Genomic DNA, 23,979 nt, shown 5'->3' on the forward strand with positions numbered 1-23,979 from the left:
GGAGTCGCCTGTCACCATTTCCAGGGCTGGGAACGCCGGAGAGTTGGTCTCTCCCCTTCTACTGCCTCCAACACGGCGGCGGCGGCGGCGGCACATCCAGGGACCCGGGCCGGTTTTAAACCTCCCCTCCGCCGCCGCCGCACCCCCCCTGGCCCGGGCTCCGGAGGCCGCCGGAGGAGGCAACCGTTCCGAGGATTATTCTTCTCCCCATTCCGCTGCCGCCGCTGCCAGACCCCTGGCTGCTGAGGAGAAGCAGGCCCAGTCGCTGCAACCATCCAGCAGCCGCCGCAGCAGCCATTACCCGGCTGCGGTCCAGAGCCAAGCGGCAGCAGAGCGAGGGGCATCAGCCACCGCCAAGTCCAGAGCCATTTCCATCCTGCAGAAGAAGCCCCGCCACCAGCAGCTTCTGCCATCTCTCTCCTCCTTTTTCTTCAGCCACAGGCTCCCAGACATGACAGCCATCATCAAAGAGATCGTTAGCAGAAACAAAAGGAGATATCAAGAGGATGGATTCGACTTAGACTTGACCTGTATCCATTTCTGTGGCTGCTGTTCCTCTTTGCCTTTCTGTCACTCTCTCTGATAACGTGGGAATAGACGGATGCGAAAAAATGTCCATAGTGTGGGTGACATTTAACCCCGGTCGGATTTCTAGATGTATATTTTGTGTCTCTTTTGAATGCATTCAGCCTAGGGTGTGTTCGGCTAGACGGAACTCTTGCCTGGTTGCAAGTGTCAAGGCACCGATGGGTCTCTTTCTAAGGGCTATTGTCCGCAGAATCCAGTACACTGTTAGTGGATTAGTGAGCTCGGTAATCCGGTCTACTAAATGAACAGAAAAGTAGATGCTTTGAGCTTGAGCATATTTCGATTAAATCTTGGCTTTAGGCCCTAGATCAAGGGTATAGATCAGATTAAAAGGAAAATTAGTGTTGCACGTACGGCTTATTGCATCAGAATCTTGCAGTGATTGTTTTTAGTTTCCTGGGTTGCATTGATAGATTCTTTTAAAATGTGAGTTGTGAACTGATTTGCATAACTTTAGAGAGAATCATTTTAGCATGCATGGTGCTCATTTGAAGGCAAAAGTAGGTTTATGTGTTAAAACTAAGTTAATTTCAACTTTGAATCGTGTTTAGAAGTTTTTGCAGTTTGAAATCAATAGTACCATGACACTTCTCAAAGACGCTCTTACTAGATTTTGTTAAATTTGTTTTTTTTTTTTTTGTCTCTTTGAGATGATGAAGGATAGGACATGAAATTTACAGTTCAGTAGCATTGTAGATTCAGTGCTCTTCTGACACGTAATAGAATGGAGATTGAGTGGTTTTTGATCTCAGATGATAATGTTATGTAGGTTCAAGGGTATTGTGTGTAGCAAATGGTGATTGCAGAGATTAAACTTCAGTTTCACTTGAAATTTAAGTATTGATTGTGATACTTGAATTGATACTCAACTTTAGTTAGGTTTCAGGTCCTGTGACACCTTTGGGTATCCGTTAATTTTACTCTGACTTGCGTAGAACATCAAATATAATTTACCAGCTGATAACCAGAAATGCTGGCAAGAGGGGATTACTCCATTTTTGGATTGTAGGTGTGTTCGTTTTTTTCATATGGTGTATTAAATTTACTGAGTCAGCTTGTTGAATAAGACAGAAACCCAAGAATTTCACTGGGGTACAGTTGGCTGTCTGAAAGTTAGGCTTTTGTATTTCAGAAGATAGTGGTTATTGAAAGGCATGAATCTTCACAGTTTCAGGTATAATGAACAAATTTTGATCAAGGATGGGGGATAGAGCCCTCCTTTTTTGCAGAATGGGAAATACGTTAGGAATTGAGAGTCACTGGTAGGCCAGTGTATAATACATGAAAAATAGGATTAAGTTATTGGTCTGAGGTGACTGAATCATTTTATTAAGGTATCTATTAAGATAAAAAAATTTGGTGATGTGAACTGTAGCAGTGGATAATACTTAGTTAAAACTAAGCAGTTGTGTAGGTGTTAATAGAGTATACTAAAAAAAAAAATGGTTTCTTACCAAGTATCATTAAACATTTTGCCTAATAGTAGAGTGACACTGAAGTGCCTGTATCTCTAGCTAAAAACTGTGAGGAAGATATTTTTGAAGAAAAATGTTACGTACATGAAGAAGGTTTTATTCCTTTGGATTATGTATCTGCACATACATAGTATTTGCAGCTGATGTTGCCCAAGTTTTTGATACGAAGTGAAGGTAAAAGTTACTGAAGAAGTAGCTGTACCACGCACATAACTTTTCTGTTAAGTTTAAAAATAGTATTTTAAAAGAATATTTGGACATTTTGGAGTTGCATTAATTGAAAAAGTACTAAAGCTGAACTTGACCTGTTTGCCCAGAAGATAATCATGAAAAATACTTAATTGGTTCTTCTCATTTGTAACCTATTTCAGAAGTAGTCTTTTGGTGTGACTTGACAGTCATCTAGATGTATAGGACCAAATTAATTAAATGTTTAACTTTTTAAAGTAAACCCCCATTCAAAAACTTTTCTAGAATGCTGTTTGTTAGGCAGATTGCTTTTAGTATTCAGAGTATGTTTGTGCTATTTTGGCATAAAAATGGTATTTTTGCTATTTTTGATTTAAAATTATCACAGTTACAAGAATATCATTATTCTACCAGATTTTTATATGTGAGCAGTGCGGTGATTAGCCATTTCTCCTTTGATTTCAGGGTGCATGCCTCTGTGTGAAATTTATGTGACTTACAACTTTCTCTCAAACTGTCCTTTTAGTTATGGTATGCATAGAAAGCATTATCATATATTGCATCAAATGACTAATAACACTTAATTTCTAGAGTTGTGGTTTTATTGAGCCAAATGTTGATATGAAAAAAAATCATGTTAGGAAAGTTAGTAAAGGGTTTGCCTTTTTGATAGTTGCACTTCCAATAATTTTGATACACCAAGGCACTTTGGTTTGCTTGGTTTCACTTCAGTGTTTTGTGTTTATTGTGGTGGGGGAAAAATTAAAATGGCCATTGAAAGCTTTTTCTCTGACAAGTTGTAGTATCTATTTCAGCAGTTAGCCTTCTCAAAGTTAAATTCTTTAATGAAAGTAGTGATTGGAGTATTCTTATAAAAGTCAGTAATGAAGTGACTTCCTTAAAGGAAAATTGAGGACTATGGGGTTTTTTTTTTTGTTTTTTGCAAAATTGAATTATTCTAAAAATAATTTGTTGGTGGGGGTTTATCCTTAATATTAGTCTGGAAAGTAGTACTGAACATGAGACTATAAAAAATTCATTGTTTTTAGATTTCATGGACACTTTAGGCTTCTATTGATTTTTAATTGTTTGATAAGTTTGCATATTTTCAAATAATTAACGTTCGTGGGGAAACTTTTTAATTCATAGAGAGTATAGTGACTGTTGAAGTTAGCTGTTATCTTTTAAGATGAGTGATTACTGAAATGACTGCATAGTGAAGATTTTTTTTTAGAAAAGATTCTACTCAAAAGTTTTTATTTTACACTTTTTATATCAGTTAAATTGTATTTCTTTCCTGTGCAAAATGACTGGGCCACCTAATTGTTACAGGGTAATCTACAAACTTCATTTTCATAAAGCGTATTAAAGAATAAAGCACATCTGAGAAATTTACGGTTTATGCAATTCTTAATATAAGGAAAAAGGAATTTATTGCTGTTCATTGTAAAAGTTTTCACTGTAGTATAGTAGTCATCAGTGCAGATTTAACATTGCTTATTATACACTAAAGAAATAGTAAATATAAAATATGGTGAGACATAACCACGTTAATTTTAAATATAGTTTTAGAGAGATAGAGAAAGATGCATTTGTATGTATTACCTTTTAGAATTTTAACAACATTGAAGGTAACGTGATATTTTAATTCTTGTGTGGTACAGTATAATATCTGCTTTATTCCATAAACCACGAAAAAAAACAATACAGACCTCTTAACATCACAAAATACTTTTTGGAAGTCTGATTTTTAGAGGTCCTCATTTTGAGATTTGCCCCATTTGCTATTTGTTCATGTGGTGATAGCTTAATACTTTGTAATAATTTTTAAGCCACTTAAGTAATCACTTCAGTGACTTTTAATGTAAGAGTATTTATTATGGGAAAATCAGTTCACAAAATTTTGACATTAAATCACTCAGACATTCTATTTTAAAATTTTTACCTCAACCTTTCTAGTGAGACAGCAGCGTAGGAAATGTTTTTATATTGTATGTGAAATTGGAGTTTGTAAAAAGAAATTTAGAAGTTTGCACGTTTATGACGGTTTTTCACTTAACTTGAAATGTTAGGCCTTGGCTGTACTATAAGAAGTTAGCTTTCAGAAAAATGTTATTAATGAAAGAAATTTATTTGGTATACTTTTTTTTTCTGTAGACACTCTTTGTTCCGAAGTTCTATTTGTATTTCATAGAACTGTCACTCTTTTTTCTCTTTTTCTGTTAGATAAACATGATTTTAAGTAAAGTCAATAGTCTTTTGTGGTTCGATTTCTGTTAGGATTTATTCTAAGGATAGTGACTTAAGATGTATCAGACTGTGAGATTCGGGTCAGAAATTATTTCAGTATATATTCAGTTTTACTTAAAATACTTTCATTTGTCAGGAAAGGTGAAATTAGTATATTGGATTTGACTATTCACCTACTATTCCCTACTTTTTGGAATTTTTTCATTGGCTACAAAAAAGCTATTTGCAGTTTGGTACTTTTAAAATAATTTGCATTGGAATTAAAAAGACTGTTGGAAAAATACTGATTTAAAAAGAATAAACATAACTTAGGGGTGAATTAATTTCGTATGGAAAGTTTCAATTTAGTTCAGTATAGTTAAGGCAAATTCACTTCATTTGCAACAGTTTGCATTCAGAGATGAGTAGACATCTTCAGGGTGTTAGGTGTGTACTTATTGGTCCTTTTGGCAGATTTGGATACTATGGCAATACCTTCCAGCAGAAAATTATTCTTAGCCTGTATGTAGTGTGGGAAGAAACACTATTTATGTATCATATTTTAAGTTGTTACACAGTTATTATAGTAGTCATCACTTCAGCTATGGACAGTGAATCTAACTTACTTTTATGTATGTAAATACAAAGTTAGGCAATCATAGTAATATTTCTAAAAGTTGAATTTCTCATTAAAGAAGAGTTCACCTGGTGGGTATGGTTTTATAGGTTTTAAATAAGGTTAAATCTGTTTTAAATTACATTAAAATATTGAGTATGAGTCTTTTCCACACATTGTACATTGTTTCATTTTAGATTTTAAGGTGGCAGTGTAGCCTCTGGAACCAACACTGCCTGTGTTGGAATCCTGACTCTTGACACTTATTAGCTGGATGACTTTGTGTAGGTTGCTTAACTTTTCTCAATCTGTATTATCTGTGAAATGGGGATAATGGTACCCATCCATATAATGTTTATTTTGAAAAATAAATGAGATAAGTAATGGCATAGCACTTGCCACCTTGTAAATATTTAAATGGGCACTGCTGCTGTTAAAAATTATAATTCCAGGTTACCCATGTATGAGAAATTATTTGTCTTTTCATGTATGGGAGGAGCAGTGATTTTAACTGAATTTCCTCAGTTTGGATATGTTGCCATATTAATTGGTTCATGCTATGAGTGTTTTTTAAAATAGGGATATTCCTTTAGGAGCTCTGAGTATAAAATGTCTGTGATTTTGCTGTTTCATCACAAGTAATTTGACGCTCTGCTCCCTCATACTGTAGAAGCGTTAATCATACTAATCAAAGACTATTTGCTGTAAATACTAAGGTATGATGAAAACTTCCTCAATATGAAGTAGAAAAATAAAATTTTGTTATAACATTAAAAATTTGTTAAAATATTAAATTTTCTTTAGAGTTAAAGACAGGTCAACAAAAATATCATATATTTTATTCACAGAGTAATCTCTGTCCCAAAACATTTATTATGTGAAACAGCAGTAACATAAACTATCAGTAAAGGTACTGTAGCATTTCTTTTTAAGTTCAGATTTTTGGAGGAGTCATGCAGCTTTGAATGCCAAGTTACATTTATTACATTATCATTTGCACTTAAAATAATCTGGCAGTGCATTAATATGGGAGTTTTATTTAGGTTAAACCTTTGTAGTATTTCCCATTTTCACTTTTGATCCAGTTTTAGGCCCTAGAAATGGGAAGAAGAACTAAAAGATTTTTTCTTAATTTATTCTTACCAGGTATGGGGAAAGATGGAATAAGCTTGAGACCTGCCTATTAGAGGCCATTTCTTGTGTATGGGGATCAGTCTTTTTTTTTCTTTCCCTGTTCTGGTCTCCTTGCTGTGTCACAGTGCCCTCAGTAGTGAAGCACTTGATTTCCAGGGAGGTTTTTGTTTTTTTCTTATTTGTTTTGTATTATAGAATGAATTGTGCTGTCTAATTATGTATGCAACTATCTGATTACATGATTTCTACATGTTTTGTTATATGTTGGATAAACTAGCTGTATTTTTGGTGCAAGTCTGGGTTGCAGAATTGAACTGTGCATTTTGACAACTTCTAGGAAAACTTCATTGTCTAAAATTCCCTCACTTTCTCTATTTTATATTACATGCACCTAAATTTTGTTTTATATCACTACCCCAAACTTATAGTTGATTTAGTGTTATTAAAGCCCTTCAGAATAGCTTTCAATTTTATTTCTTTTGCTTTTTGTAGGTTTTTAGGCTGAATATAATAAGGTTCTCTCTTCTTTAGTATTAATTACTAATTAATCGACTAGATTATTAAATCATTAATACTTTAATAACAAAATAAACTAAATATTAACTAGTGTTAATTGCATTCTGCTAATTTTATGTATTTAGTATTTTTGATCTTTTAAGGAAGATGTAATTAAGGTGTTATGAAACGGGTTGTGATTTGAAGCAGGTAGTCCTTACAGCAGATATATATAGTTTTTTTCCTAAATTAAAAAAAAAAATCTTGGCTGTTCTGGGTGTTTGTTGCAGTGATTGGGCTTTCTCTAGTTGTGGTCCATGGGCTTCCCTTGTTGTGGAGCCAAGGCTCTAAAGCACATGGCTTAGTAATTGTGGTGCGTGGGTTCTCTAGTTGTGGCGCACATGCGCTCTCTTGTTGTGGCACGCAGGCTTAGTTGCCCTGTGGCTCGTATGACCTTAATTTCCTGGCCAGGAATTGAGCCTTTGTCTCCTGCATTGGAAGATGAATTCTTAAGTATTGGATCACCAGGGAAGTCCGGAATCAGATATATTCTTAAAGTGATTTATTAGTACAGCATACATGTTGAATTGCAAACAAGTCCTTTTTTTAAATATATAGTTTTTTTGGTTTTTTTTTTTTTCATTTAAAATTCTTTTGCTGTCATGAATTTAGTGAGATACTTCTGTTTGAGTATTCTATTTATTTGGAACTTACTGGAGATTAAATAAATAGAATGGAAATCTGTATTCTACTTTTAAAATGAAGTTTGGGGAATGTTACCAAGCTTGATATTTTTTAGGTGTTATTTTTTAAAATTGTATTTATCAGTGACTTTGAATCTATCAGAGTTAAAGTGAAATGGGTAGACTTTTTTCTTTTATTATGTGAAAATAGTACTTTGTCAGGCTTAACTGAGCTTTGTTGTAAAATTTACTTAACATTTTCACTTATTCATTTATGAAATATGAAAGATGAAGAAATGATATAAGCCAGAAGGGATTTTTTTTTTGAAAAATGAAATAGAATTAGGTAGCATATACCCTGTGTCTTATATTTGTTTACCATTTTTCATTAACAAAGCCTTTAATAATTGTTAATGCACTTGATTTTGCAAGAAAAAAGGAGCAGCCTGAAAGATGGCACAAGCATTACTTTCCTCATTTTTTTATACAGGAATTGTAGCTCCAAAAAAAAAAAATGAGTAACTTGTAAAGGGTACTAGAAGATTGAGTCCACAGAGGGTGCTGGGTTTTTAGGCACCTGGTGCGGTATTTTTCCCGTTATATACATCAGTGGTTCTCAAACTTTAGATGGGCATGTAAAAACTTGCAAGACTTAAGTCATAGATTACTTGCCCCACCTCCAGAGTTTCAGATTCGTTAACATCTGAGTTGGGGCCTGAGAATTTGTATTTCATTAAGTTCCCAGACGGTACTGATGATGGTAGTCTGGGGATCACACTTTGTGAACCACCATATTACATTATCTCCTGTCAGTTCAGTTCAGTTCAGTTGCTCAGTCGTGTCCGACTCTCCAACCCCATGGACTGCAGCACGCCAGGCCTCCCTGTGCTCCCGGAGTTTACTCAAACTCATGTCCATTGAGGCGGTGATGCCATCCAATCATCTCATCCTCTGTTCCCTTCTCCTCCCGCCTTCAGTCTCTCCCAGCATCAGGGGAATCTCCTGTCAAGCAAATCCTTAATATGTTATCTCCTTTAGTTTAAACTAGTTATCTCCTCTAGTTTAATAGAATTTACACATACATATCATTTTATTTGTAAATACGAAATAGCTCAGATGGCAATTGTTATCCTAATTTTTGCAGACGAAGACAATGTGTTTTACAAAAGCATAGTGGAATGGAAGGAGTATAGATTTGGGAGTTAGCTAGGTTTAAAGTCTAGCTGAAGTCCTTGCTTGGCTATTTATCGGTTATGTAATAAAAGACAAAATACTTAACCTTGGTGAACCTTTTCACATCTCTAACATGGTGGTAAAAACACTTGTGTGTACTTTTTTAGGTTTGTTGGAAGAATATATTTTCAGAATATTGGTTGCCAACTGGGGGTGATCCCCTCCTGCCTTGTCTGGGTATTTGGCAATGTCAAAGACATTTTTGGTGGTCACAGCTTGGGGAGGAGGGGCAAAGGGCAGAAGCTATTGTCATCTGTCTCGGTGTAGAGGCAAGGAATGCTGCTAAACATCCTACAATGCGCAGAGCAGTCTCATCCACAACAAATAATTGTCTAGCTCGAATTGCCAGCACTGCTGAGGTTAAGAAACTCTTGATTTAGAGATTTAAGTGTTTGGTATATAGTAAGTATGATACTTTATACAAGTCAGTACCTTTGCCCTTAGGTTGTAATATTTAAGAAGGTCAAATTGCTAATAAATGATAGAGCTAGGCTTTTAACATCTGTATTTTTTGACTGCTGCTAGGCTAGTATTCTTTATAAGAACTTCTTCCACAAAAGTTCCCTGGTAACAAAAAAAGGTTTATTTGAAGAAGGCTCATGTGTTACTTGGCTGATTGTGAAAGTGTTGCTTTGAACTTCTGTCAGAAAAGGCTGAAGATATTTTCAAGTTAAGTATATTGCACTATATGAGGTATTCAGAAGGATGTTACATAAAACTTCTCTAACAGGATGGATATGCTTTATTAAAGCTTTTTTTTTTTTTTTCATTTTTATATTGCCAGTAGTTTTAAAAGTAGTCAGTTACGTAATTAGGAGATACTTTACTTACAGGATACTTGCTTTGTGGTGTTTAATGCATTCTTTACTCTTACACTTTTTTAATTCTAAAACTGCTTTTGTTATAATCAGATGTGGTGAAGTTAAATATACTGATGTAAAATGGCAAATTTCTGACAAGTTATAAAAATGTCTTGTTTCTTTCCAGATGAAGAAAGTAGGGCCAGCTAAGGTTCTCTGATGCATGTGTTACATTCTTTCCGAGACCCTAAATTTGCTGTCAGCCCATTGAATAAGTGCTTTACTTATCTACATTTAAAAACTTGCATTAATGTGTGAAGTTTTTAGAAAAAATTGGGACAGAGTTTTAGTTTAGTCCAGAGACGAGAAGATGCCAAGGGAGTAGCTTAGTGGATTCTGAGTTTTGTTTTGTTTTTAGGACAAACATAATTACGAAAGTGTTCTAGGAATAGATTGTTTGCTATGATATTTTTCTGTTCGCTTGATAATACAATTTGCTTTGCTTCTCAACTTTGCACAGGCAGATGTCAAGGCCTGTTTTAAAAATCCTTATGAAATTTAAGTTTTGACTATTTTGATTCTTTATGATTATAGGAGCTAGTCAGAGATACTGATAAATATTTTAAAACCAGGGCTGCTAATCATGTGATAACTTCACATTTTAAGAAAAATAAATAGCACTTGTTGCTATAATTTAATTGAATAAGTATGGTGTTTATTTCAGTATATGAATAAAAAACCCCATTTTCTTTACTTAAGAAAATTTTATAAAAACTACTTAAAGAATTTTGAAAAAAGTACTTATTTTTCTACTTCTCTGGAACTTCATGTTTCCATGTTAGCTTTTAGTTTTTGTTGATATCAATCTATTTTAAAATATTATTCATCATAGTGAACTTAAAGGTGTGTGTGTGTTTGAACTGAAAGGTGTGTGTGTGTTTGAACTGAAAGGTGTGTGTGTATGTTTGAACTTAAAGGTGTGTGTGCATTTTAACAATTTCCAAAGCACCTCATAATTTTGTTAATTATTTGAAATGGCAGAGTCATCAGAAATATTTGTTTCTCTAGTTACACGTTAAACATTTTTCTAATATTTGGCAAATTTTTTTTCCTGTTCTTTTCTGATTTTCCTTACTGTGAATTTAAGATGACCTAAATATTCGAAAAGGCTGTCATCATTTTGATTCACAAGATCATAACCTGTTACACAAAAGTAGCTGAAGTTTGACATTTAGCAGCTTTTTTTCCCCTTACTATATGATAGCTATTGCATATTTAAATTTTAAGAATATTTTAATAATATTGGAGTGAGGCAAATAGAATTTAGCTACTTTTGATCTGTCAAATATTCTTTTGCTATGGTAGGAGTAGTACTTCTGTTGTGTTGAAAGTGGATACAGAAGTCATTTGATTAAACTATCACATCATTTTGTGTTAAAGTTATTATAACCCTGTTGCTTTCCTCTCTCTAATTAGAAAGGGTTTGACTTGTCGAGATGTTACTGTGCTCTAGAGTGGTGGTCCCCAACCTTTTTGGCACCAGGGACTGATTCCATGGAAGACAACTTTTGTATGGACCAGATAGGGGAGATGGTTTTGGGATGATCGAAGCACATTACATGTATTGTGCAGTTTATTTCTGTTATTTATTACATCAGTTCCACCTCAGATCATCAGCCGTTGTATCCCTGAGCTTAGGGACCCCTGCCCTAGAGCATATTTTGAATGATAGCAATTTATATTTACTTGGTTGCCTTGGTCACAGTAATTGGTGATAGTAATTGATGCAGGTTTGTTGTGTATTTGCATTAATAATCTATTAATTTTTGTGATAGTCTATATCAAATTTTATTTTTAAGTATCAGTTACAAAAACATGGAAATGAGTTTAACCTTATTAGGTAAATGATAATTCTCAGTGAATTTATTAATTCCTGTAGTTAGAACAAAAATATTGCAAAAGAAACAGACTTTCTCTTTTTTAAACAAAATTACTTGTTAGTGTAACATTTTCCAAATGAGATATACTTGTTTCAATTCCTTTTTGGGGGGTGTGTATAGTTGCTGTACAGTGTTGTGTTTCTGCTCTACAGCAAAGTGAATCAGCTACACATATCCGTATGTCCGTTTCCTTGGATTTCCTTCCTGTGTAGGTCACCATGGTGCATTGAGTAGAGTTCTCTGTGCTGTGCTCTACAGTCAGTTCTCATTAGTCATCGATGTTACGCATAGTAGTGTATATATGCCAATCCCAGTGTCCGAATCCACCCCACCTCCACTTCCCCTTTGGTATTCTTACGTTTGTCCTCTTTCTCTACCTCTGTGTCTATTTGTGCTTTGCAAATAAGTTCATCTATACCATTTTTCTAAATTCCACATATCTGCATTAATGTATAGTATGTGTTTTTCTGACTTACTTCACTCTGTATGACAGTCTCTGGGTCCATTCACTTATCTGCAAATAGCACAATTTCATTCCTTTTTATGACTGAGTAATATTCCCTTTGGAGAAGGCAATGGCACCCCACTCCAGTACTCTTGCCTGGAGAATCCCATGGATGGAGGAGCCTGGTAGGCTACAGTCCATGTGGTCGCCAAGAGTCGGACATGACTGAAGGACTTCTCTTTCACTTTTCACTTTCATGCATTGGAGAAGGAAATGGCAACCCACTCCAGTGTTCTTGCCTGGAGAATCCCAGGGACAGAGGAGCCTGTTGGGCTGCCATCTGTGGGGTCGCACAGAGTCAGACATGACTGATGGGACTTAGCAGCAGCAGCAGCAATATTCCCTTGTTTATATGTATCATGTCTTCTTTATCCATTCATCTGTTGATGGACATATAGGTTGCTTCCATGTCCTGGTTACTGTGAATAGTGCTGCAGTGAACATTGGGGCATGTGTGTCTTTTTGAATTACTATTTTCTCAGGTTATGTGCCCAGTAGTGGGATTGCTGTGTAATATGGTGGTTTTAAGTTTTTGGAGGAACTTCCATACTGTTCTCCACAGTGGCTATACCAATTTACACTCCCACCAACAGTGTAGGAGGATTCCCTTTTCTCCACACCCTCTCCAGCATTTATTGTTTGTAGAATTTTTGATCATGGCTGTTCTGACCAGTGTGAGGTGATACCTCACTGTAGTTTTGATTTGCATTAGCAGTGTTGAGCATCTTTTCATGTGTTTATTGGCCGTCTGTATGTCTTTGGAGAAATTCCTGTTTAGGTCTTCTTCCATTTTTTCTATTGGGTTGTTCATCTTTTTGATACTGAGTTGGCATGAGCTGTTTGTATATTTTGGAGACTAATCTGTTGTCAGTTGCTTTGCTGCAAATATTTTCTCCCATTCTGAGGACTGTCCTTTCATCTTATTTATGATTTCCTGTGCTCTGCAAAAGCTTTTAAGTTTCATTAGGTCCCATTTGTTTATTTTTGTTTTTATTTTCATTACTCTAGGGGTTGGTCAAAAAAGATCTTGCTGTGATTTATGTTAAAGAGTGTTCTGCCTGTTTTCCTTTAAGAGCTCTGTAGTGTCATGCCTTACATTTTGATCTTTAATCCATTTTGAGTTTACTTTTGTGTATTATGTTTGAGAGTATTCTAATTTTATTGTTTTGCATGTAGCCATCCAGTTTTCCCAGCCTCACCTATTGAGACTGTCTTTTCTTAGTTGTATATTCTTGTCGTTTTTAGTCATAGATTAATTAACCATAGGTGTATGGGTTTATTTCTGGGCTTTCCGTCGTGTTCCATTAATCTATATTTCTGTTTTTGTGCCAGTGCCATACTGTCTTGATTTCTGTAGCTTTGTGGTATAGTCTGAAATTAGGGAGCCTGATTTCTCCAGCTCTGTTTTTCTTTCTCAAGATTGCTTTGTCTGTTTGGAGTCTTTTGTGTTTCCATACAAACTGTAAGATTTTCTATTCTAGTTCTGTGGAAAATGCCATTGGTAATTTGATAGGGATTGCATTGAATATGTAGATTGCTTTGAGTTGTATAGTTATCTTCACAATATTGATTCTTCCAGTCCAAGAACATGGTATATCTCTTCATGTGTTTGTGTTGTCTTTGATTTCTTCAATCAGTATCTTACAGTTTTCTACATATAGTCTTTTGCCTCCTTAGGATTGGATTTTATTTCTTTTTTTGTTGCAGTGGTAAATGGAATTGTTTCCTTAATTTCTCTTTCTGATCTTTCATTGTTACTGTATAGGAATGCAAGAGATTTCTCTTTGTTTTGTATCCTGCAACTTTACTAAGTTTATTGATTAGCTCTAATAGTTTTCTGATAGAATCTTTAGGATTTTGTAAGTATAGTATCATGTCATCTGTAAACAGTGACAGTTTTACTTCTTTTCCAATTTGAATTCCTTTAATTTCTTCTTCTCTGATTGCTGTGGCTTGTACTTCCAAGACTATGTTGAGTAATAGTGATGAGAGTGGGCACCTTTGTCTTGTTCCTGATCTTAAAGGAAACGCTTTCAGTTTTTCACCATTGAAAATGTTTGCTGTGGGTTTGCCATATGTGACCTTTAATATGTTAAGATAGGTTTCATCTATGCCCACTTTCTAGAGAACCTTTTTTTTCTTTTTAAATCATAAATGGGTGTTGAATTTTGTCAAAAGTTTTTCTGTATCACTAGGATGACCATTTTTAAAAAATATTTAAAAAAAAAATTTTGCTGTGATGGGTCTTCATTGCTGCACATAAGCTTACTCTAGTTGTAGCAAGTGGGGGCTACTCTTCATTGCTGTGTGTGGGCTTCTCATTGCAGTGCCTTCTCTGGTTGTGGAGCACAGGCTCTAGGTGTGTAGTCTTCAGAATTGCTGTGCATGGGCTTAGTAATTGTAGCTCATGGAGCATGGGCTCAGTAGATGGGTGCACAGACCTGGATCCTCCACGGCATATGGTATTAAACCGGTGTCCCTTGCATTGCAAGGTGGATTCTTAACCACTGGACTGCCAGCAACTGCCCCGTGTGGTTTTTATTATTTGTTAATGTGGAATGTCACATTGATTGATTTGCATATATTGAAGAATCCTTGCATCCTTGAGATAAATTCCACTTGATCATGGTATATGATCCTTTTAAAGTGGATCTGAATTCAGTTTGCTAGTTTTGGGTTGACCAAAGTGTTCAGATTATTCTGTATCCTTTAATGGAGAAACACAAAGGAACCCTTTGGCCAATCCAATGTTTTGTTGAGGATTTTTGCATCTATGTTCATCAGTGATGTTGGGCTGTAATTTTCTTTTCATTATCTTTGTCTGGTTTTAGTATCGGGGTGATGGTGGTCTCATAGAGTTCCAACAGTGTTTTTCCTCTTCAGTTTTTTGGAAGAGTTTGAGAAGGATAGGTATTATCTCTTCTCTAAATGTTTGATAGAATTCTTTGTGTAGCCATATGGTCCTGGACTTTGGCAGATTTTTAATCACAGTTTCAATTTCATTACTTCTGATTGGTCTGTTAATATTTTCTGTTTCTTCCTGGTTCTTGGAAAGTTGTGCGTTTCTAAGAATTTGTTCATTTCTTCCAGGTTGTTCATTTTATTGGCATATGGGCTTGAAGTAATCTCTTCACATCCATTGTATTTCTGCAGTGTCAGTTGTTACTTCTCCTTTTTTATTTCTAGCTTTATTGATTTGAGTCCTCACCCTCTTTTTTTCTTTTAAATTTTTAAAAGTTGTTATTTTATATTGGAATGTAGCTAGTTAACAATATTGTGATAGTTTCAGGTGGCAGCAGAGGGACTCAATACATATATATGTATCCATTTCCCCCCAAACACCCCTCCCCTTCAGGCTCCACATAACATTGAACAGAGTTCCCTGTGCTATAGAATATGTTCATGTTGATTATCCATTTTAAACATAGCGATGTGTACATGGTGATCTGAAACTCCCTAACTACTATCACTTTTCCTTGCTTTCCCGCCCCACCTGAGCCATAAGTTTGTTCTCTTTAGTCTGTGAGGCAGATTCTGGCTTGTAAATAGGTTCATCTGTATCATTTCTTTTTAGACTCTGAATATAAGGGATGGCATATGAGATTTCTCTTTCTCTGGCTTTCCTCAGTGTGACAGTTTCTCAGTACGTTCATGTTGCTGCAGATGGCAGTATTTCATTCTTTTTAATGGCTGAGTAATATTCCATTGTGTATATGTGCCACATCTTCTTTATCCAGTCCTGTGTTGATGGACGTTTAGGTTCCTCCCATGTCTCAGCTACTGTAAACAGTGCTGCAGTGAACTTTGAGGTGCATGTATCCTTTTCGATCCTGTTTTTCTCCAGATACGTGACCAGGAATGGGATTGAATGATCATATGCTGCTGCTGCTGCTAAGTGGCTTCAGTCATGTCCGACTCTGTGCGACCCCATAGACGGCAGCCCACCAGGCTCCCCCGTCCCTGGGATTCTCCAGGCAAGAACACTGGAGTGGGTTGCCATTCCCTTCTCCAATGCAGGAAAGTGAGAAGTCAAAGTGAAGTCGCTCAGTCGTGTCTGACTCTTAGCGACCCCATGGACTGCAGCCTACCAGGCTCCTCCGTCCATGGGATTTTCCAGGCAAGAGTACTGGAGTGGGGTGCCATTGCCTTATCATATGGTAACTCTATTTTTAGTTTTTAAGGAACCTCCATACTGTTAGTGGTTATTAGGCTATTTGGGTTCCTTTTGGTGCTGAAAAGGTCACGCAGATTGTGATTATTGTATAATGTCCAAGAAGTAAGGCTTGCCATCTGTTACACAAATATAGGAAAAAGTTAAGATAATCTAGTGATGTAAGTGGTTTTGAGACTTCTCCTTTTGGAATCATCTATTAATTATAAATTTTTAAAAGAAATATCAAATTTTAAGCTTTTGCAAAAATAAAACAATGGTTATGCCAGTGTTGATACTTTTCTACTAAAATTTGAAGATAGTGGTTGGGAACTAAATATTATGTAATGAAAGTCTGACTTTTATCATTTATTAAGGTTGTTTGGATATATAAGTGGAAAAATAATGTTTTAACTTGAGATATTATGTTAGACAAGATTTTAGTACTGTAGTTGTATAAGGTTTTTAAGCTTTAGGTTTCCTAAGAGTTGATTTATAGAAATTCATTATTCTAGAACTCAACCAGGAATTGGATAGAATAACTCTTCCTTAAAAATTTGCTTAAATATTTTTTAAGTGCTTTGCTTTCTTCTGTAAGCTCAGTTCTTGTCTGTATGCTAGTAAATGAGTTTCCTCTAAAATCTTGGTGTTACATTTTCAACCACAGCAGTAGTTGTTAATTTCTTATCATCCCTAAGAATTTAGTTGTTGTTTCTTAGACGTCTTTAAAATTGCATATTGGGCTTAATAGGATCTGATTAATTTTAATCTACTTTGTGGACATTGTTTTTTACTGAGAAGTTTGTTACCATGCCAAGTGTGATTAATATGATCAGATGTAATATTTAGATATGATTTTGAATTTATGTTCTCAAATGCAGCTTTGTGTCTGGGGTTTCTAGTTTGTGTAAGAAATGTCTTGCTAATTTAAAATTAATGTCTGATTAAATTGTTTTACTAGTATCAGTTTATAGAGTTTACATTCTTGAATTGTAGGCCGTGAAAAGAATGATGCCCTTTTTGGGGGGGGGTGGTAGATAGATAGTACATACCTAAATTATAGCTCTTACATGGAGTGTGGTGCATGTGTAGGTGAGAGTTTCTGTCTAAATACTCGAGGTTTACAAGTCTTCACCTGTGCTGTTTATAGTATTTAAAGGGTGTGAGGTATTGATAAGAGCTTGTCTTCCTCTTCATTTCTCTCATTTCCATCTAACTGTTGGTATTTTTGTCTTCCTCTGTGTTAAATGTTGTGTTTTTAAAAGTTTATTTACTGGATGCAAAAGTTACTAAGTTTTTTTTTAATGTTTCAGCTTAATTTCCAAGGTATTTTACTGTGTTCTCCTTTGGATATGAAGATTCCATAACTAATCATGGTCAGTAATTGTGTCTCTTCCCCTAGTTGCAATAATTGGGTTCATACTAAAATGGGACACGTCGTCTAGAGTTAAGAGTGATAACAGTTCAAAGCCAGCTATGTAGACTCATTCTTATAGCTGTTGCTGCTGCTGCTAAGTCGCGTCAGTCGTGTCCGACTCTTAGCGAGCCCATGGACTGTAGCCTACCAGGCTCCTCCGTCCATGGGATTCTCCAGGCAAGAGTACTGGAGTAGGGTGCCATTGCACCCGCTTATAGCTGTTAGTATATTCTAAAACTGTATCTTATTAAATCTTAAGATGAATTTTTTTTAGTATTTTAGCAAATATGTAATTTAAGATCTTTTGGATAATACACTTATTCAATCAGTTTTAAATTGGTATGGTTAAAATACCATCAGTGGGAATATGAATCATACAGTATTAGAACAAGGCACTTATCATAAGATCAGTAACATGATTCTTAGCAGTAGAGGAATGAATGCCAATATATTTGCCTTCATATTTTGAAATCTGTCCGAATTTCTAGTTCATATTGTTCTTACCCAGATTAAAATACTGCACTGAGGCAACACTATTTTTGCTGGTTGAGGGAAAAAGTAAGTACTTTCTAAATGATTTTCTGACTCAAGCTATGAAATAAAGAGATTAGATTTTATAATATTAAAGCCAAATATAAAATGAAGCAGTAAGTACATACTTGTTTGGAGCTTTTTTCCCTTTAATATGGATCAAATTAATGACTTTCTTTAAAAGGTAGATTTGATTGTTAGAAGTTAGTTTAAAAATTTTGCAGTTTTGGCTGAATTAATAGGAGAAGGAAAATGCACTTGTTGAAGACACATTTGTATTAGAACTTTTTTTTTCTTAGCTTGTGTGTGGTAGTTTTGAATGTTAGAAAATTTGTTCATGATTGTATCTGAAAGGTCAATTCAGTTACAACTGTTGTAATCTTTTTTTCTTCCAGAATGCAGTTTGCTAATATTGAGTGAATTGGCGCTGAATGTTACTAGGCTTTTGTTGTCATACTACTGACAAATCCCTTGCCATCTTCTGTACCTTAACTCTTTGGATGTCTTGTTTTCTGTAAAAGTTAATGACCTTTTATCTTTTTGCATAGCTATAAAGTAGCCAAAACTAATGTTTTCGGTAGTTACTTCTATTAAATGATAAAAGAATGACTTTTATCATAGAATGATATTACAGAAGTAATGCATAAATCTTAACATTGAGTGTGAATATTAGAGCATAAAAGACACCCTCTTATGTTCTTTAGTGTAATAATGGATTGAAGTAATTTCAATTTTTACAGTCTTTAATATGTTTTATTAAGATTTTGTGGTAGAAAATTAGTATTTGGATTAGTTCAAGTTTATAATGTTGATAAGTGTCTAATGCATGTTGTTGAACTGATAATCTTTTTGAACATTATTTGTCATTAGTAGTCAATCTTAGATGTTTTTTAGTGGGAGCAACACTGAAGGGAGGGGTATGTGTACGTGTGTGTGTGTGTGTGTCTGTGTGTGTGTGTCTGTGTGTGTGTGTGTATTTTAACAGCAGCAGAGTTCTGAAACAGGAAATCAGTCTTATCGTATTCATCCAGAGACCTAGGAAGAAGGTAATTGTTCGGTGTACTCGTTAAAACCAGTTAGTTGAGCAACTTAAATTTTTAGAGGTTCACAGATGCAGGCTTGAACAGTTGTTAGATATATTATTTCATAGTTAACAACTACTCTGGAGAAAAACTGATTCAGTTAGTTGAGGGTACTAATACACTAAACACCTCAGCTCAATGCACTAATAAATTATGCTTTGGATTTTAAGAGTATTGCTCATACTATCAGTGACTTGATAAGATATTTTTTTGTGTTATTAGTTCATGGGGTTGCAAAGACTTGGACACGACTGAGCGACTTAAGCATACACACATCAGTGACTTGATAACATATTTTTCTGTGGTTCTAATTTGCTTAAATTTAAATAGTTAAAAGTTCACAGTGCCTTGATTATTCCTTTAAAAAGATTTTTTTTTTGTAAAGCTCAGTGGAATCTTAATGTATCTGGCTTGAAATATTTTCAGAATTATTCTTAAATTTGAATGGTTTAATAGAAAAAAGTTAACTTCTGTTTTATATCAACTGGAATTTATCTTTCCCTGTTAATGTACATATGAACATAATTAGATCTTATGAATCAGTGTTTCCATACTGTTCTGTGATCTCTTTTATAAACATTTTTTATGTCATTGGGTACTTACTTTAAAAGCTATAATATTTCATCAGGCTAAATATTGTGATTTGCTGAGCAGCACTACTGTGCGTATCTTTGCATAGCTTACCTTCCGCTTTGGTTTGTGTTTTAGAGTGTAGTGTTCGAGCAGGATTGCCAGAGGGAAAAGGCACAGCGGCTCCACAGCTCTGCGTTACAGCTTGCGAGTTTCTTGCCGAGGGAACCAACTTATAGGGTTGCTTCTAAGTGGAAGAATTACTAGCAGTTCTTAATATTACCTTTGAAGAATGTGGTGTTTTCATTTACAAAGTGAGATATAAATTTATGTAGACTTTTCTGTCAAGAAGAGTTGGTATAGTATAAAAACATCAAAGAAAGTTGAGAGGTTTAAATTGCTTGGAGAAATAGAAAACTTTAGTAGTTCCTCAGTTATTTGGCTTTCTGGTTTGGCAGTACTAGCAGAAAATTTAAAAGTGTTCAATGAAACTTAAAATTTATGCTAAAGTGAATTTAAGTGAATATATTGAACTTCCTTTTATACTTTGTTTTTGAAGACACTATATTGAGTTGCCTTGTAATGAGACATTTAAACTAAAAAAAACAGGATGTTTCTAACTTATGCAACTTCAAATAGTTACAGCCCCTTATTTACAACGGTAGACCCCTTTGCAGTTTTATAATTTAAAGATAATTCCGCATTTCTCATTTGATATTTGAAACAACCAGTGAAGAATTTGCAGCAAGTCTTATTATTTTATAGAAAAACAAAAGCATTTGAGGTTTAGAGATTCAGTAACTTAATTGAAGTCTAGGCTTTTAAGTTGCAAAGCTAAGGATAGAATTCTGGTATTCTATATTAAAAAACAGTATATACATTAAGTGCTTAGAACAGGGCCTTTCACCTAGAAAATATTTCCAGTGTTCCTGTTCATATCTCCTTTATTCTTAAAATTCCCATCTTTTTGAGCAATTCTTTCTCATTATTTCTGTAGTTCATGCTTTTGTACCTTTGTGCCCTTTTCACTTTAGAAAATGAAATTTTAGGCTGCATTAATTTGGTTTGTAGAGGGATGATTATATGACATGTATTAGGGCAGATGTTCTTAAGTAATAAATAATTAACACTTTATCAACTGGGAAATTCAAGCACTTTGTATTTCTGCTTTCCTCCCAATGTGAATCATCAGTTTAGAAACGAGATCCAAACATTTAACACACTTTTTAAGGAAAAAAAAATCTAGTAAGAAATGTAAAATCTTTTATTAAATGAGAAAGTCATAGAAGTCTATGAGCATGGCTGGTATTTTAAGCATAATTGATTATAAAGGTTGATAATGTGGATATAACTGTGACATATTTGGAAAGTATTTGTTAAATTTAAACCTGTTAAAATTTGTTGAAAGGAATGTAAAGCTGATGTAATAACTAATGAATCAGTGGCTGAATTTTTCTTCTCACCTGAGCCTTAAGTGCCTGTGAGTTGAAAGACTCCCAGATAGTCGAGAAAAGCTCCAGATATTCCTAGAAAATGAAATTAAATGGTGAAGTTCTGGTATTTGCTAACTTGTTTTTGATTGTTGTCTTCTCTTGTCAGTCTGACTTGATTCCTTTACTCCTGCTGCCAGTTTAGCTCAGTGTTCCTTTTGTGATCTGGGCAACTTCAGATTTGCTCTGGATACTTTTTGAGACTCGCTGAATCTTTGTGTCACTTTTATTTGACCTGTCCATGTCCCATATTCTAGCTTCATATGGCACACCTTTCAGTTAACTAGAATTCTAAAAATAACTCTTATGTGACTTATGGAAATAATTTTCCTAGAAATAATTATAGCAGGAAAAATAAGTAGTTAGTGATTTGTAATTTAAGACTGCATTTCAGTTTGTAAGTTGTAAAGGGATAAGCATATCTGTATATATACTATATGGAGTACTACAGAGAAACTTTTCGGAACTGCTTTACTGTTAGTAATTATGCTTCAAATAAGATTCAGCTTTTGTGTCAGGAACACATTGTTAGAAAATAAGGCTCAGGGGGCCTGTTTTTCCCTCCCTTACCATTTTAATAAAATATGCAATAGAATGGAAAGTAGTAAAACAAAGTATCTTAGGGAGCTATATTTGATTGTTATCCTCTGTTTGAAAATTCAAGGTAAATTTATCATTTGAACCGCATTAATTTAGGCTCAAACTTCTGAGGTAAGGTAGACTCATGAGATCTCAACCCACATTTTTTTAAGCCTTTTATAATTTCTCATTTATTTCTTATTTATTTTCGGCAGTGCTGGGTCTCCATTGCCGTGGGAGCCTCTCATGGCGGTGGCTTCCCTTGTTGTGGAGCATGGTCTCCAGGGCGCGCAGGCTCAGTAGTGGTGGCACACGGGCTTAGTTGCTCTACAGCATGTGGGATCTTCCCCGACCCGGGATCGAACCTGTGTCTCCTGCAGTGTCATTGAAAAACGACTGAACAGTTACAGTGGGCTCTTAAGATCTAGTATTATACCATTTGTTCAATTGATAGACAAACATTATGTTCTAGGCATTGTTCATATGTTAAATCATTTAATCCTTAAAACAACCCTATATGATGGGTACTTTTATTAGCCCCTTCTACTTATTATTCAAAATAATATCCAGTAAGTGTTATTCAAAGTAATATCCAGTTAAGTTTATTCTAATATTTCCTCCCTTGGTTATTCCTGTTTGGTTGAAATTATCTAAAAAAAGTATGTCATAAAAATTTTAACGAGAAGCAAAAATGTTGTATGTAAGAAACATTTTATTTTATACAGTTCTTGGCTTGAGAAATGTTTGCCTCAAAATTGAGTACTCATTAGTTGCTGACATCAGTTTTGGAAATACCAGTAGATTTTTCTGTTGTCTTTTAGAAGTTTTTTAATGTTTGATTAGTAAATTACTTCCATTTGAAGTTACATACATAGAGTATTTGAATTGTAACTTAACTACTGATGGCTTTGGGGCCATTCTTTTTGATCCACAGTTTCATCATCTTTGGACTTTCCTTGTGGCTCAGCTGGTAAAGAATTCTGCAATGTGGTAGATCAGGGTTCGATTCCTGGGTTGGGAAGATCCCCTGGAGAAGGGAAAGTTCTGGCCTGGAGAATTCCATGGACTGTATAGTCCTTGGGCTTGCAAAGAGCAAGACACTTTCATCATCTGTGAAGTGGTAATGTTACTTCAAAGGATTGTTAGGATTAAATGAGAATGTATTTGGCATACTGTCTGAAACATGGTCTCTGTTTTTCTAATTTATGATGGATGCCAGAGTATTGGGTAGAATTTCATACTGTATGAATAAAGAAGGTGTAAGTCTGAGGAAAATGAAACTTTGAGAAGGCTAGATTGCTCAATTCTGTTTAAAGGAAGAATTGGATTGTTGCTCAGTAAGACATTGCAGAACCATGGGTTGTTGCTGTGCTAGAAACTCCCGTGTTGATCCTGGCCTTTGACTCCTTATCTGTCTGATTGACTTGAACTTCCTGTCACAGCATCCTTAAACCTAGACTTAATCTTCATCAGTCCTGCCACCTTCTGCATAAAGCTTTGTGTGTGAGCTGTACTGGACTGCTTGCTTCTTCTGAATATTTTATGTGTTGGGTTGGCCAAAAAGTTCTTTGGAGTTTTTCCATGGATGGTATGGAAAAACCTGAATGAACTTTTTGACCAACTCAGTATTTCCGTGTATTTGTTCTACCCTCTGTTTAGAATGTTGTAATTGCTTTTGTTTCTTCTTTTTTCTGATGTATGACTTATTTCTTAAGGATTTCTAACATATTACCTATCTACTTTGTCATTTCTAACATATTACCTACTTTATCTCTACCTCTGCAGAATTAATCCTTCGTTCTCTTGCTCTTAAAACATCTTGATCTTCTGTATATGTAGTGGGGCCTTTGGCGTAGTTGTGGGTTTGTGTGTCTGTCTTCCTTGATAGAATAGGAACTCCTAGAGTGTGGTAGTCTTTGCTTACTTAGACTTATGTTCTCAGTGTCCTGTGCACAATGTTCAGTATGCGAATGTTCAGTGTGTGTTTGGATAATTGAGTAAAGGAGGGAGCCGATGAGTATCCCCATTCATGTGTAGTTACTGACAAGTATTTTTCTTAAGTTAACCAAGCCCTTTGCAACCTTATTTACTTTATTTGTTAATATTCATAGTACAAGGATAAATCTAAATTTAGTCTTTGTTAAAATGACTGCATTTCAAGGGGCTTTATATTTCTGTGCTTTTTAAAAAATTTATTGATGTGCAGTTGGTTTACAGTGTTTCAGGAGTACAGCAGAGTAATTCAATTATGTATGTATGTATGTGTGTGTGTG

General features: G+C 35.0%; 2 protein-coding genes across 3 annotated transcripts in view; one reads left to right on the plus strand and one right to left on the minus strand.

The window, feature by feature from the left end:
* Positions 1 to 413, minus strand: part of KLLN (killin, p53-regulated DNA replication inhibitor) — a 2,567-nt gene extending 2,154 nt beyond the window's left edge. Inside the window, exon 1 of the mRNA XM_010838533.1 lies at positions 16 to 413. Coding sequence (XP_010836835.1) covers positions 16 to 413 — 398 coding nt within the window. The remainder of the gene's footprint in view (positions 1 to 15) is intronic.
* PTEN (phosphatase and tensin homolog) overlaps positions 7 to 23,979 on the plus strand; it is a 102,826-nt gene continuing 78,853 nt past the window's right edge. Inside the window, exon 1 of one of the 2 annotated variants that reach the window (XM_010838478.1) lies at positions 7 to 530. In XM_010838478.1, the coding sequence (XP_010836780.1) occupies positions 452 to 530 (79 nt within the window). In that variant the 5' untranslated portion in view covers positions 7 to 451. The remainder of the gene's footprint in view (positions 531 to 23,979) is intronic. The other variant, XM_010838479.1, reaches the window with a different exon arrangement.

The sequence above is a fragment of the Bison bison genome, unplaced genomic scaffold (genome assembly GCF_000754665.1).
Source record: "Bison bison bison isolate TAMUID 2011002044 unplaced genomic scaffold, Bison_UMD1.0 scf7180017864097, whole genome shotgun sequence".
Taxonomy (NCBI): domain Eukaryota; kingdom Metazoa; phylum Chordata; class Mammalia; order Artiodactyla; family Bovidae; genus Bison; species Bison bison.